General features: G+C 35.4%; 1 protein-coding gene across 4 annotated transcripts in view; it reads right to left on the bottom strand.

Annotated features, from left to right (window-relative positions):
• The window catches only part of LRCH2 (leucine rich repeats and calponin homology domain containing 2), a 123,240-nt gene that overhangs the window by 62,981 nt on the left and 47,091 nt on the right, over positions 1–13,168 (bottom strand). For all 4 annotated transcript variants that reach the window (XM_084870283.1, XM_084870282.1, XM_084870281.1 and 1 more), the window contains exons 4-6: positions 10,556–10,661; positions 10,336–10,472; positions 3,171–3,304 (exon numbers count right to left, since the gene is read on the bottom strand). In XM_084870283.1, coding sequence (XP_084726409.1) covers positions 3,171–3,304; positions 10,336–10,472; positions 10,556–10,661 — 377 coding nt within the window. The remainder of the gene's footprint in view (positions 1–3,170; positions 3,305–10,335; positions 10,473–10,555; positions 10,662–13,168) is intronic.

Below are 13,168 nucleotides of genomic sequence, written 5' to 3'. Positions count from 1 at the left end.
GAGAGAGAAACATCGACCAGCTGCCTCCTGCACACGCCCCAACCGGGGATATGCCCGCAACCAATATACATGCCCCTGACCGGAATTGAACCCGGGACCCCTCAGTCCGCAGACATACGCTCTACCGCTGAGCCAAACTGATTTCGGCGGTATTATTAACATTTTAAACAAAAAAGCTCAGAGAGATTAAATACCTTACACAGTCCATAGAGTAATTAAGAGGTTAAACCGTGATTAGAGCTGAAATGCGTCTGACTCTACTGCACAATAATACTATGTACTATTAAAATACATCTGTGTATTTCTAAAAGATGATAATGATAATAATAAGCTATTTGTTAAGGAATTATTTTGGGTATGGCATTGTGTTAAGTGCTATATAGACATTATTTCATTTAATCCTGACATCATCCATATTACTTTTTTATTTACATATAAGAAAACTAAGGAGCAAAAGAAAAAGAATATAGAGGACCAGAGACATTATGGCACAAGAACACAGAGTCAGAGAAGGGCTTTACAGGTATCTTATGTCTGACTCCAAAAGCGGACATACTTAACTATTGTAATGCCTACCTTTGTAGAATGAACAGTTTTCAAACTAGTCAAGAAGGAAGGGTTTTTTGTTTGTTTGTTTGTTTTTTGTTTTTTTATATTTTATTGATTTTTACAGAGAGGAAGGGAGAGAGATAGAGAGCTAGAAACGTCGATGAGAGAGAAACATTAACCAGCTGCCTTCTGCACACCCCCCACTGGGGATGTGCCCGCAACCAAGGTACATGCCCTTGACCGGAATTGAACCCAGGACCTTTCAGTCCGCAGACTGACGCTCTACCGCTGAGCCAAACCAGTTTCGGCAAGAAGGAAGGGTTTTATGAGTAGTAAGAACAATATAGGCAAGGGCATGAGTGTGAAATGTACATACGTACAAGAATTTTTCTAGGTTCTTCAATATAAGCTGTGAGTGGGAGGCTACCACATCCAAGAGCCAAAGCATAAGTAAACTCTATTGACCTGCACTGTCCAATACAGCAGCCACCAGGAGTATATAGCTATTGAGCACTTTAAATGTAGCTAGTCCAAATTGAGGCATGCTGTAAATGTAAATAAAATACACACCAGATTTCAAAGACTTAATAGGAAAAAAGAATGTGAAATAAACTCACTAATTTTTCTATTTAAATTAGATGTTGAAATATTTTTATCTAAGTTAAATAATGTGTATTGCTAAAATTAATTTTACCTGCTTCTTTTTTACTTTTGTTTTTGCATGGGTTACAAGAAAATTTAAAATTCCATGTGACTCACATCACATTTTATTGAGTCACGCTGCTAGAGACTTCTCCAAAATATTTCTCAACTCTATCCACTCCTTTTCACCTCTACTGCAATCACCTTACTGAAGATCCCTTGATCTCTTGGAAGTACTGCAACAACCTAACTAGTCCCACTATTTCTATCTTTGTTTACTTCCAATCTATTCTCCCTATATAAGCGAAGATAGGTTTGTTGTTGTTGTTGTTTTAACATAAATCAGATCATGTCATTCCCTGGCTGTCCAATGAATTCCCACTGTAATTTAAATACAATTCAAACTCATTAGCGCAGCTTCAAAAGCCCCCACGTAACTTGAGTCCTTACTAACCAGAATCAACACATACCATTCTAGCCTTTAGCCACTCTGCTTCAACCATGCCTGCCTCCATTTACTTTTTTGTTCTGTTCTGTTCTGTTTCATTTTGTTAATCCTCACCTAAGGATATTTTTTCTCATTTTTAGACAGAGTGGAAGGGAGGGGGAGAGACAGAGAGAGAGAAACACTGATGTGAGAGACACCTGGATTTGTGTCCCTGAATTGGGGTCGATTCAGTAGGAGGATTGACGCTCCAACCACTGAACAAAATAGGCTAGGGTTAGTTTTTAATACCCAAGCCTCTTCCTAATTTAAGGCCTTTGCACATGTCATTATTTGTGTCTGAAATGTTCTTCCCCTCACTCTTTTCATAGCTAATTTTCCTCTTGTCAGGTCTTAAATTAAACCAGTCCATATCAAGGAGACATTTCCTATCTTTACTCCTAAAACATGTTCCTTCCCTTTATAGCAAGGAAATTTGAAATTATGTGTCATGTGTTCCCTTGCTTTGTTTATTAATTGACTCTTCCATTAGACTATGAGCTACATGAAAGCCAAGACCAATATGTATATCATCCAACAAAACATACCCTGAACCAGTAGGCATGCTACCAATATTTGTAGAATAAATAAATGACTGATAATAAATGCTGTTACTAAAGTAAATTCATTTTTAAATAAATGTAAAGCAAACTAATAGAGCACAGAATATGAATTAAGTCTAATTTTTATCAATTGTTTGGTTCACTATCATCCATAACATTAAACAAAAGAATCTTTAGGAACTAAATTTAATGTTTGGATACTTAATTCTACTTAGGCAGCAGGAAAAAATTCAAGAAAAAGTCCTATTTGGGAATTCCAAGACTTGCACTATTAACAGCAGTACTTATTATACTGCCATTCCAAGTAGTCTAAATTTTGTCATAAATACAATGTCAAACCTTAATATAGTCTCACCCCATCCCAATTATTTTCCATACTGCTGGATGGAATTGTTTTCATATAATTAGACCAATGTACATCTTTAAAATATAAATTAAAAACATCAAATCTCTCATTTAAAAATCTCATGAGAATAAAAACATCAATATAATACCAAACATTGATGATAAATAATCTTTGATCTAGATACAAAAAATATAAAGTAAGGAAGCACTCAAAAATGCCTGGATCTTCCACCAAATCCAGGTCAAAATCAACTTCTACTACATAGTTATTAAAAAGGTATAATAGGGTGATCATAGGAGTAATAATTGTCAGATACTGAGAAATTGGTATTTCTGCACTATAATGTAAATGTTTACATGCTACTACTAAATCTTTAATAATAATTAATTTTTTGAGAAAATTACAAGTTGATTCTAGGATTCGAGAAGTTCATTCTATGATCATAATATTTCACTTCAAAAAATTATTGAATTTAACACTGAAACAATCAGCCTAAACATATTCAGTACACTCAAGATTAATAAATATCTTTTATATAAAGAGAATATATTAATCATGAAACAAGACTGTAAGAGTATTACATTACCTGTCTGTGAGAGGTTGGGAGGGCATTCTTTTACTCAATGATGGAAGATCCAGAGAATCTGGTTTCTTATCCATTCTGCAACATGCTTGGATACTTAAGTATTTAAATATGTGTACTTTACCCTTTAAACATATCTGTCAATAAATAATGGAGAAAAGTTTAATTATATAGGTCCAAAATAAATGCTATCTACCAATTTACTTACATTTTAATAACTTCAAATTATGCTGAGACACCACGAACATGATAGAAACATTGCATACTTAATTTGTACTTCTGACACTAGGTGAAAAAAAATCTGATAACACTGATACCAACTAAAGTTCTATTGCTGTCTCTGCTCTTATTAGAAAAACTACATTAATTATTCTGTATTTCACTAAAGTTTCCTTGTTAACAGTACAATGTACAAACCAGTAACCAATATAAAATTTACAACTTATGAGAGTTGCCTTTATTAGAAAAAAAGCAAAAAGAAATATATTTATTGTAGTGGCACATGTGCCCTGACCAGTTTGGCTCAGTGGATGAAGGGTCAGCCTGTGGACTGAGGTGTCCCAGGTTGGATTCCGGTCAAGGGCATGTGGCTTGGTTGTGGGCACATCCCCAGTAGGGAGTGTGTAGGAGGCAGCTGATCAATGTTTCTCTCTCATGGATGTTTCTGATTCTCTGGTCCCTCTCCCTTCCTCTCTGTAAAAAAACTCAAGGAAATATATATATATATATATTTTAAATTTCATGTAATTCTTTAATGTAATTTCATCAGAACCACTAAGTTCATTGGGCTAAACACTGGAGGAAAGCTAATCAAAAGTATTTAAATATAGAAAAAATGAATTTGTTGAAAGGTATGAGGGTAGGCCAATTAGAATAAAATAATATTTAAATGGTCAATTCAACTAAGATAATATCCTGAAAAGTTATTTTCATTGCTGACAGAGAGAAAAACAATAATGAGGGGTGAAATACTATGTGAAAGAAAGTTTGCTATATAAAAAGGATAGATAATGAGTGGTAAGGAAGTAGTAAGTCAAATTTACAAAGGTTAACTGCAGTCACCGTGAGTAATATTAAATAAGTATCTCTCAAAAATTGTAATAAAAGTATTTTGTTTTATGAGCTCACATAACCTACCAATACATACCAAAATAATCAATAAAAAAAACAGTAAGTAAAATACATTAAGAAGTAATTATCATTGGAAGTATAAAGGAGAACCATTTTTTAGATAAATCTAATAGTTATCAGATCTGACTTGACCACTGAAAAATTTAATTGAAAATAAAAATTAGAGCATTGGAGTTATTAGAATTAATAACACAGTACCAATTAAGATGTATCCTGCTATCTTTCCAAACTAAAAAAAAATTATTATATTACCAAATTAAATTATGATCAATTATTTTCTTTTGTAAATTCAATTTTTATAATAGTAATTCATGTACACGGTTTTAAAAGTCACAGAGAATTATAAAACTGATAACAAAATATTAATTCTAGCCCTGGCCAGGGTGGCTCAATTGGTTGAGTGTTGTCCCATGTGTCAAAAGGACACTAGTTCAATTCCCAGTCAAGGCACATGTCCAGGTTGCAGATTCGATACCCAGTCAGGATATGTACAGGAGATAACCGATCGATTTTTCTCTCTCACATTGATGTATTTTTCTCTTTCTCTATTTCAATCTCCCTCCCTCTTTAAAATACATAAGAACATATTTTTAAAAAGTAATTCTCCATTCCATCACCTCCAATCACCAAGACCCAGTCCCTCATTGAAGGCTTGTATTTGGTTTTCTGTTATTTACCTTCATATTTATAAATAACATGGTTTTATTACTATCCTATTTTTTATTTTTCAATTACAGACTTTGTTGAAATCTTACTAAGGAAAAAGAGGATTTAGATTTCTTTTTTTAAATTTATTAAAGTGTCCTTATTCCCCTATTATCCCCCCAATAACCCTCCACACATGCCCTCACACCCCTGTTGTCTGTGTCAATACAAGTCCTTTGGTTGATCTCTCCCCCTTATCCCCACGCTCCACTACCTTCTGTCTAAGGTTTGATGATCTGATTGATGTTTCTCTTGTCTCTTGATCTATTTTTGTTCATCAGCTTATGTTGTTCATTATATTCTATAAATGAGTGAGATCATGTGATATTTATCTTTCGCTGATTGGCTTATTTCACTTAGCATAATGTTCTCCAGTTGCATCCATGCAGTTGCAAATTTTAATAACTCCTTTTTTACCGCAGTGTAGTATTCCATTGTGTAGATGTACCACGGTTTTTTAATTCATCTGCTGATAGGCACTTAGGTTGTTTCCAAATCTTAGCTATGGTAAATTGTGCTGCTATGAACATAGGGGTACATATATCCTTTCTGATTTGTGTTTCTAGTTTCTTGGGATATATTCCTAGAAGTGGCATCACTGGGTCAAATGGGAATTCCATTTTTAGTTTCCTGAGGAAACTCCATACTGTTCTCCACAGTGGCTGTACCAGTCTGCATTCCCATCAGCAGTGCAAGAGGGTTCCTTTTTCTCCACATCCTCTCCAGCATTTGTCATTTGTTGATTTGCTGATGATAGCTATTCTGTCAGGTGTGAAATGGTACCTCATTGTCGTTTTGATTTGCATCTTTTGGATGATTAGTGACTTTGAGCATGTTTTCATATGCCTCTTGGCCTTCCTTCTGTCTTATTTTGAAAGTATCTATTTAGATCCATTGCCCATTTTTTGACTGGGTTATCTTCCTTTTGTTAAGTTGTATGAGTTCCCAGAATTTATAATTCTTATTTTATAACTACCACCACTTTCATATATCATAAATACCACTACCACCATCCTCCCATCTCCAATAACCATAAACTCACAGAAACATACTTCCTCCCTCTTCAGAAGTATAGCATAGTGGGTAGAGCACAAACTTTGGTGTCAGATATCCTTGGTTTGAAACTGGCCTTTACCACTTGCTAGCATATGACCATAGGCAAGTCACTTAACTTCTATGCCCTTGTTTCCTCGTATATAAAATGAGGTACAATGACAGTACCTGTTTATAAAAAATGAATTAATGCATATAAAAACGAATGAATGCATATAAAACATTGTCAACAATGTCTGGAACACAGTAAGTGCTATATAAATATTTATTTTTAGTATTATTATTATAACACAATTTTTCATTAAATCAAAATAGAATATTTACACTATTATGAGTAAGAAAGTATTCACAGATGAACCACATAAGTTAGAGCACATTTTCTTTCTCTTGGAAGTTTTTGTTTTGTCTGAAGTGACTAATTGCCTCATTCTTCATTTGCATAAGTTTCTGTATGCCTATTATTAATTTCTATCTCTCTGACAAAATCCTCTCCATACTGACAAAGACATCAAGTCATTTATTAATTTATTTCTTTTTCTTTTTGAAGACAACCACTCTACTCCAACCCGACTGGTTGCTCTCTAAGCCTATTGCAAATCTATTGATCTTGAACATGAAGGATTTTTCTTTCTTCATTTACTACCACATTTTGATACAGCACAAACTCTGCTAGCTTTCTAATAAAAACTACATGAGAGTTAAAATTTCTGAGACTTTGCATGTTTGAAACTATCTTTTTTCTACCTCATACCTGACTGATAGTTTGAGTACAGAAAGATGTAAATATTCCCTTAGTTGTTGAAGATGTGGTTCTAAGATCTAGCTTCCTATGCTGCTACTGAGAAGTCATTCTGTTTGTCACTCCTATGAATGTGGCCCATTTTGTTTCAATGGAAGGTTTTCAGTATTTTGGTTTCTGTCTTTTATGTTAAACATTTTTCCTGAAAATGTCTAGTGATCTGTGGCTATCTATATATCTTCAAGAGTGAAGCAATTAAGAAGTCAACTGGAATATCTGTGTATGAGGGGAAGTTTACCAAAAGTGAGCCTCACTGTCTAGTAACCAGACAGGGACTGGCCATTTCATCAGGAGACCCCTTCAAAGATCAGTTTATTCTCCTAGTTGAATCAATCATCCAAGAGAGAAATCCAGCCATCCTGCCTGAAATAAATAAAACAGGCTAAAAGCATTCTGAGAGCCAAGAAAGACAGTCTACTGGAAGGTCCCACACTCACTATGTAAAGCACTCATTGTTTTCAGTATAAGGTCTCACTTCTGCCCATAGCTATGCTTGGAGCCCTTGACTCCAGTTTTGAATCTCCCTACAATAGTGCTATCCAATACAGTAGCCACTAGCCTCATGTGGCTATTTGAATTAATTATATCTAAATAAAACCAAAAGTTCAAATTTTCAGTCACATAATACACTTTCAAGTGCTCAACAGCCACTTGTGGTTACTACATTGGACAATGCAGATAGAGAACATTTCCATCACCACAAAAAGTACTAATAGACAGCACTTCTCTAAAGAGTAAATTCCAAGCATAATATTAAGTCATATTAAGAAGCTATAGTCATTTGGCTGCTGAGCTGAGGGAGGGAATCTACCTACTCCTCAAGAGTAAACCCCAGGCCAGGACAAGTTTAGCTCAGTGGATAGAGCGTCAGCCTGTGGACTGAAAGGTCCCGGGTTCAATTCTGGGCAAGGGCATGTACCTTGGTTGCGGGCACATCCCCAGTAGGGGGTATGCAAGAGGCAGCTGATCGATGATTCTCTCTCATCGATGTTTCTAACACTCTATCCCTCTCTCTTCCTCTCTGTAAAAAATCAATAAAATATATTTAAAAAAAAAAATAGAGCAAACCCCAGGATTCTGCTAATGCAAATGAAGGGTCATGTGGCTTCGGAGCTAGGGGCACGAATCTGACTGTGTAAATCTTAGACCTGTAGAGTCCAATGGTAGCCACTAATCACATAAAACTATTTAAATTTCAATTAATAAAAATAAAATTCAATTGTCTGATCTTAGGTCAGGACATATACAAGAAAAAAACAATGAATCAATGAATGCATAAATAAGTGGAACAATAAATTGGCCTCTCTTTCTCTCTCTTTCCCTCTCTCATCAATCAAGAAATTTTTTAAAAGCTCATGATCCATTTTGGATCAGTTTAAAAAGATTTAAAAATAATATAAAATCCAACTTAAATTTTGGTTCCTTCTGATAGATCCTCCCTTCCTCCAACTGATGGACAGATGTAAACTCCACCTGCAGCCAGACATTCCTGAGCATTGAACCACCAATCAGCACCTGCCAAATACCCTAAGCCCCCGATTCCTAAGTCCCTAGGTCCCTAATCATAGGCCTTGCATGAAACCACCAATCAGCATGTGCTGAGTGCCCTAAGGCCTGTCCCCTATCCTCCCCTTAAGAAGTGTTTGTACCCCGGCCCTCCCTCTCTTCCGCGCTCTCTCTTTTCCACGCTCTCTCTCTCTCTCTCTGGAAGCAGCTGGCACTCTTCTCTTAAATAAAGCCTGTGTCCTGCATCCTGGTCTCCAGCCTTCACTATTTCATCTTTCACCTTCTACCAATACATATTTCAAGTACTCAGTAGCCACATGTGGCAAGTGACTATGGTACTGGACAGCACAGTTTATAAAACATTCCCACTAAGGGGAACAGAGTTTGCTGCCTCAAAATACCACTTTTGGGGATATTTACTATTTTAAGAAACAAAATACCACTTTGGAGGATACTGTAATTTTAAGAGAAAAAAGACTATAAAGGAGCCCTTTACCTCTTACTTACCTGTTTAAAAAAAAAAGAAAATCAGTTGGAAAAACCTGCTCCAGAAAGGGAGATCACCTTAGCATAATATGACTTAAATTTGGCAGAAAGAAACCTGCAAAATTTGTTTGTTGGACCCATTCTATGTCTGGGTAGCCTGGAAAAAATTTGTTTACCAAATCTTTGTTCCTTCTTATCTACCTGTGAATTGCCTACCTTCCCTTTGAACTCCAAACTACTACCCTCCCCCCTCCTGACTCCCAAAGAGGGCATATAAGCATCAACTGCAGGATTTGTCCTGGGATCCCATATTCTTACCCCACACATGTACATCCATAATAAATTTGCCTATTTTCTCCCATTAATCTGTCTCATGTAAATTTGATTATTAGACCAGACAGAATAACTTAGAAGGGTAGAAGGAAAGTATTTTCCCCCTTCCACACCTTCATTCAGAAACTTCTACTGAACAGCAGTGCCTTAAACATTCTACAGACTTTTGAGTTTTCAGTTTTTCATCCCTATATTCAGAGCTACATGTTTCCTTCAATAATCAACAACAAAAATACCCATAATCCCCAGGTTTAACACAGTAAATCAATTTATTTCTTGTTGCCTTCTCTCATAGCAGACATCAGTTTCAGCTTTCTTTATCATGCTCAGGCAGCTACTACCAGGACTCCTGTCAGACTTGATCTGAATTAGAAAAGGCACCTCCTTTGGAATGAGTGGAATGTACCTTTGTAGAAGGAAAAGGGCAACCACCCCTTCTTTTGGATGTATGCAACACTGCCATAGCACATAGCTTGGAAGTAGAGGGCAGGCTGAAGTTTTACTGCCATGTGCGTCCTCAGCCAGATACTCTTGTGCAGTAATAATTAGAGACCTTAGTTACCACTATTCCATATATTTTCCATTCTCCAAAATTCTGTTGCCATCTCTCCCCTGCTGTGTCTCTCTTTCATTCTTTGTCTTTGTAGGCTTATAGCTTAGTGTATTCCTTTAATATAATTTTAGTGGACTCCACATGGATTTAATCCTCAAGCTAAGTCTAAATTAATACATTTACATGTGTATAGTGTTCTTTCTGTTATGATTCTATCTATCAATGCTAAGAAAATGCTTCTATCACTCACACAAGTTTCAAGTAGATATATAGCTGAGTGGGATAGACGTAGAAAGACTGCATAGTCTATCCTTTTGAAATAACATTCACAATCAAAATTATCAGTTCACAAGCAAAATGTTTATGGCTGAGTTTTCAAATCCTATTCTCCAGAAGTTAAGATAAAACTCCTACCAAAAAAGCCACTTAGAAGGGTAGAAGGAAAATCTTTTCCCCCCTTCCACTTCTCAGAAAAACTCCCTTAGAGAATAATAACTCAACAACATATTAACTTTTACATCTGATGCTTTTTCAATTTACCAGTAACAAATATAATTCTGAATAAAAAGAGAAGAAACAAGTAACAGATTTTTATTACAAACCTGCGCTGGTGGTACTTGCAATGGATTGTTATCCAAAATTATTACTTGTAAATTATGCAGCTTCCTGTAACAAACAGGAATCTCGGTCACTTTATTGCAAGAGAAATCCAGCTTGACTAAGGGAAGATCTCCTAATTCTGTTCAGAAATGAAAAAGAATTAAATTAAGTTTTACATAGTTGCTCTTTTATTCATGTCAGTAAAAAACAGTGAGATCTTACCATCCGGCAATGCATGAAGATTATTTCTTCTTATATTGAGCTCTCTAAGTGAATGTAATTTTCCCATTTGTTGGGGAAGAACCTGAATCTCATTGCAGCTAATATCCTAAGGAAAATAAGAAAATAAAATTATAACAAACTAACTGGGGGAAAAACAGATATATTTCAATTCTTAAATTAAAGTGCATGACTGATAACTTAAAAAATTACCTTTTAAAAATTTTTTTTTTAATTTTTAAATTACAGTTGACATAAAATATTATATTGGTTTCAGGTGTACAACCCCATGATTAGGCATTTATATAACTTGCGAAGTGATCACCCCGATAAATCTAGTACCATCTGACATCAACAGCTTAACTAGAGGGAAATCACTAGTGCCATCCAGAATGGACATGAGATACAATCTAAGTTAACCATTCTAACTGACTTTCGAGAGGGGGATGGTGGAGGCTGTGAGAGTCCACTACAGAAGCTTGGTAGTTAGGAAACAAAGAAACTCAGAAATACATAAAGAGAAAATCTCATTGTCTATGGCACATGTGTCAAACACAAGGCCTGCGGGCCAAATCCAGCCCGCCAGGCCTTGCAATGTGGCCCGCACCGCGCTGTCATCACTGCACTCCGCTGTCAGTTTATGACATTGTCAGTTTATGACTGTTCAGTAAACCATTCGGCCCGCGATTTAGGCTGGATTTTAGATTTTGGCCCCTTCTCTGATTGAGTTCGACACCCCTAGTCTATGGGGTTTAGGATCTGGATCTTAGAGTCCCCTAAACCAGCAGTGCAGCTTTGAATAAAGGCTTTTCCTGAAATCTGACTGTCCAACTGTCTCTTCATCACCAATTTTATATTCCATAACATACCTAGTTATCACAATATTATTGACAATATTCCTTAGGTTGTACTTTACATCTCAGTGACTATTTTGTAACTACCAATTTGTACTTCTAAATCCCTTCACCTTTTTCACCCATCCCCCAATCCCTCCCATCTGACAACCATAGAAATGTTCTCTGGTTCAGTTAATCTTGTTTGTTTGTTTTGTTTTTTAGTTTCCACATAAAAAATCGTCTTGCATTCATCTTTCTCTAACTTATTCCACTCAACACAATACCTTCTAGATCCATCCATGTTGTTGCAGATGGTAAGATTTCATTCTTTTTTATGGCTGAGTCATATTCCACTTCTTTATCCATTCATCTATTGATGGACACTTAGGTTGCTCCCATGTCTTGGCTATTGTAAATAACGCTGCAATAATCATATGGATGTATATATGTCTTTTGATTTAGCATTTTGGGTTTCTTGGGTAAATATCCAGAAGTGGAATTGCTGGGTCCTTCTTAGTCTCTTATTATAGCTTTTGTTCTCAAATCTATTTTGTCTGGTATAAATATTGCCACCTCAGCATTTTTATTATAGTATCCATTTTTGCGAAATATCTTTTTCTGTCTCTTTATTTTCAATCTATGTGGGTCTTTTGATCTGAAGTGAGTCACTTATAAAAATAGTGTGTGTGCATATATATAAAATACATATGTGTGCATATATATATAGCTTTATTATCCACTCAGCCAATGTGTCTTTTGATTAGAATATTTAATACCTTTGCATTTAAAGTAATTGTTGATAGATATGTACTTATTGCCATTTTATTATTTATATTTTTTATCATTTTCTCTTCTTCTTAAAGAAACCCTTCAACATTTCTTGTAATACTGGTTTGTTGATGACGAACTCCTTTAGCTTTTTCTTGTTTGGGACAAGCTCTTTATCTGTCCTTCAATTCTAAACAAAAGCTTTGCTGGGTAGAGTAATCTTTATGCTTTTCATCACTTTGAAAATTTTTTGCCAATCCCTCCTGACCTGCAAAGTTTCTGTTGAGAAATCAGCTGACAGTCTTAAGGGTGGCTCCCTTGTAGGTAACTGTTTTTCTCTTGCTGCTTTTAAAATTTTCTCTTTGTCTTTAACCTTTGGCATTTTAATTATAATGTGTCTTGGAGTGGGCCTCTTTGGGTTCATCTTGTTTGGGACTCTATACTTCCTGGATTTGTACCATCTCTTTCCTTCACCAGGTTAGAGTTTTCCATTACTTTTTCAAGTAAGTTTTCAATTCTTTATTCTCTCTCTTCTCCTTCCAGCATTCCCAAGTTGCAAATGTTGGCACAGTTGAAGTTTTCCCTGAGGCTCCTTTCACTTTGTTCATTTTCTTGGATTCTTTTTTGTTTTTGGTGTTCTGGTTGGGTGTTTTCTGCTTCATTATTTTCCAAATAGCTGATTTGATACTCTGCATCATCTACTGTATTGTTGCAAAAGTTATATTTAATGTTGTTTTTCTAAAGATGGATTACAGCGGTGCCTCACACAACGAACTTAATTCGTTCCAGGAGCAAGCTTGTTATGCGAAAAGTTCGTTATGTGAAACGCGTTTTCCCATAACAATACATGTTAAAAAAAATAATTCGTTCTGTAGCATAAAATATGCTAAGATGACATAAAAAAATATGCTAAGATGACATATTTTTATTTAGATACATCTAAAAACAAATTTTTTTTTTAAAAAAAACACACATTTTTTTAATTTTAAGACAGACTAAGTAGAGTCTACCG

The sequence above is a fragment of the Pipistrellus hanaki genome (assembly GCF_964339955.1).
Source record: "Pipistrellus hanaki genome assembly, chromosome: X".
NCBI lineage: Eukaryota > Metazoa > Chordata > Mammalia > Chiroptera > Vespertilionidae > Pipistrellus > Pipistrellus hanaki.
This window is presented reverse-complemented; position numbering and strand designations above follow the sequence as displayed.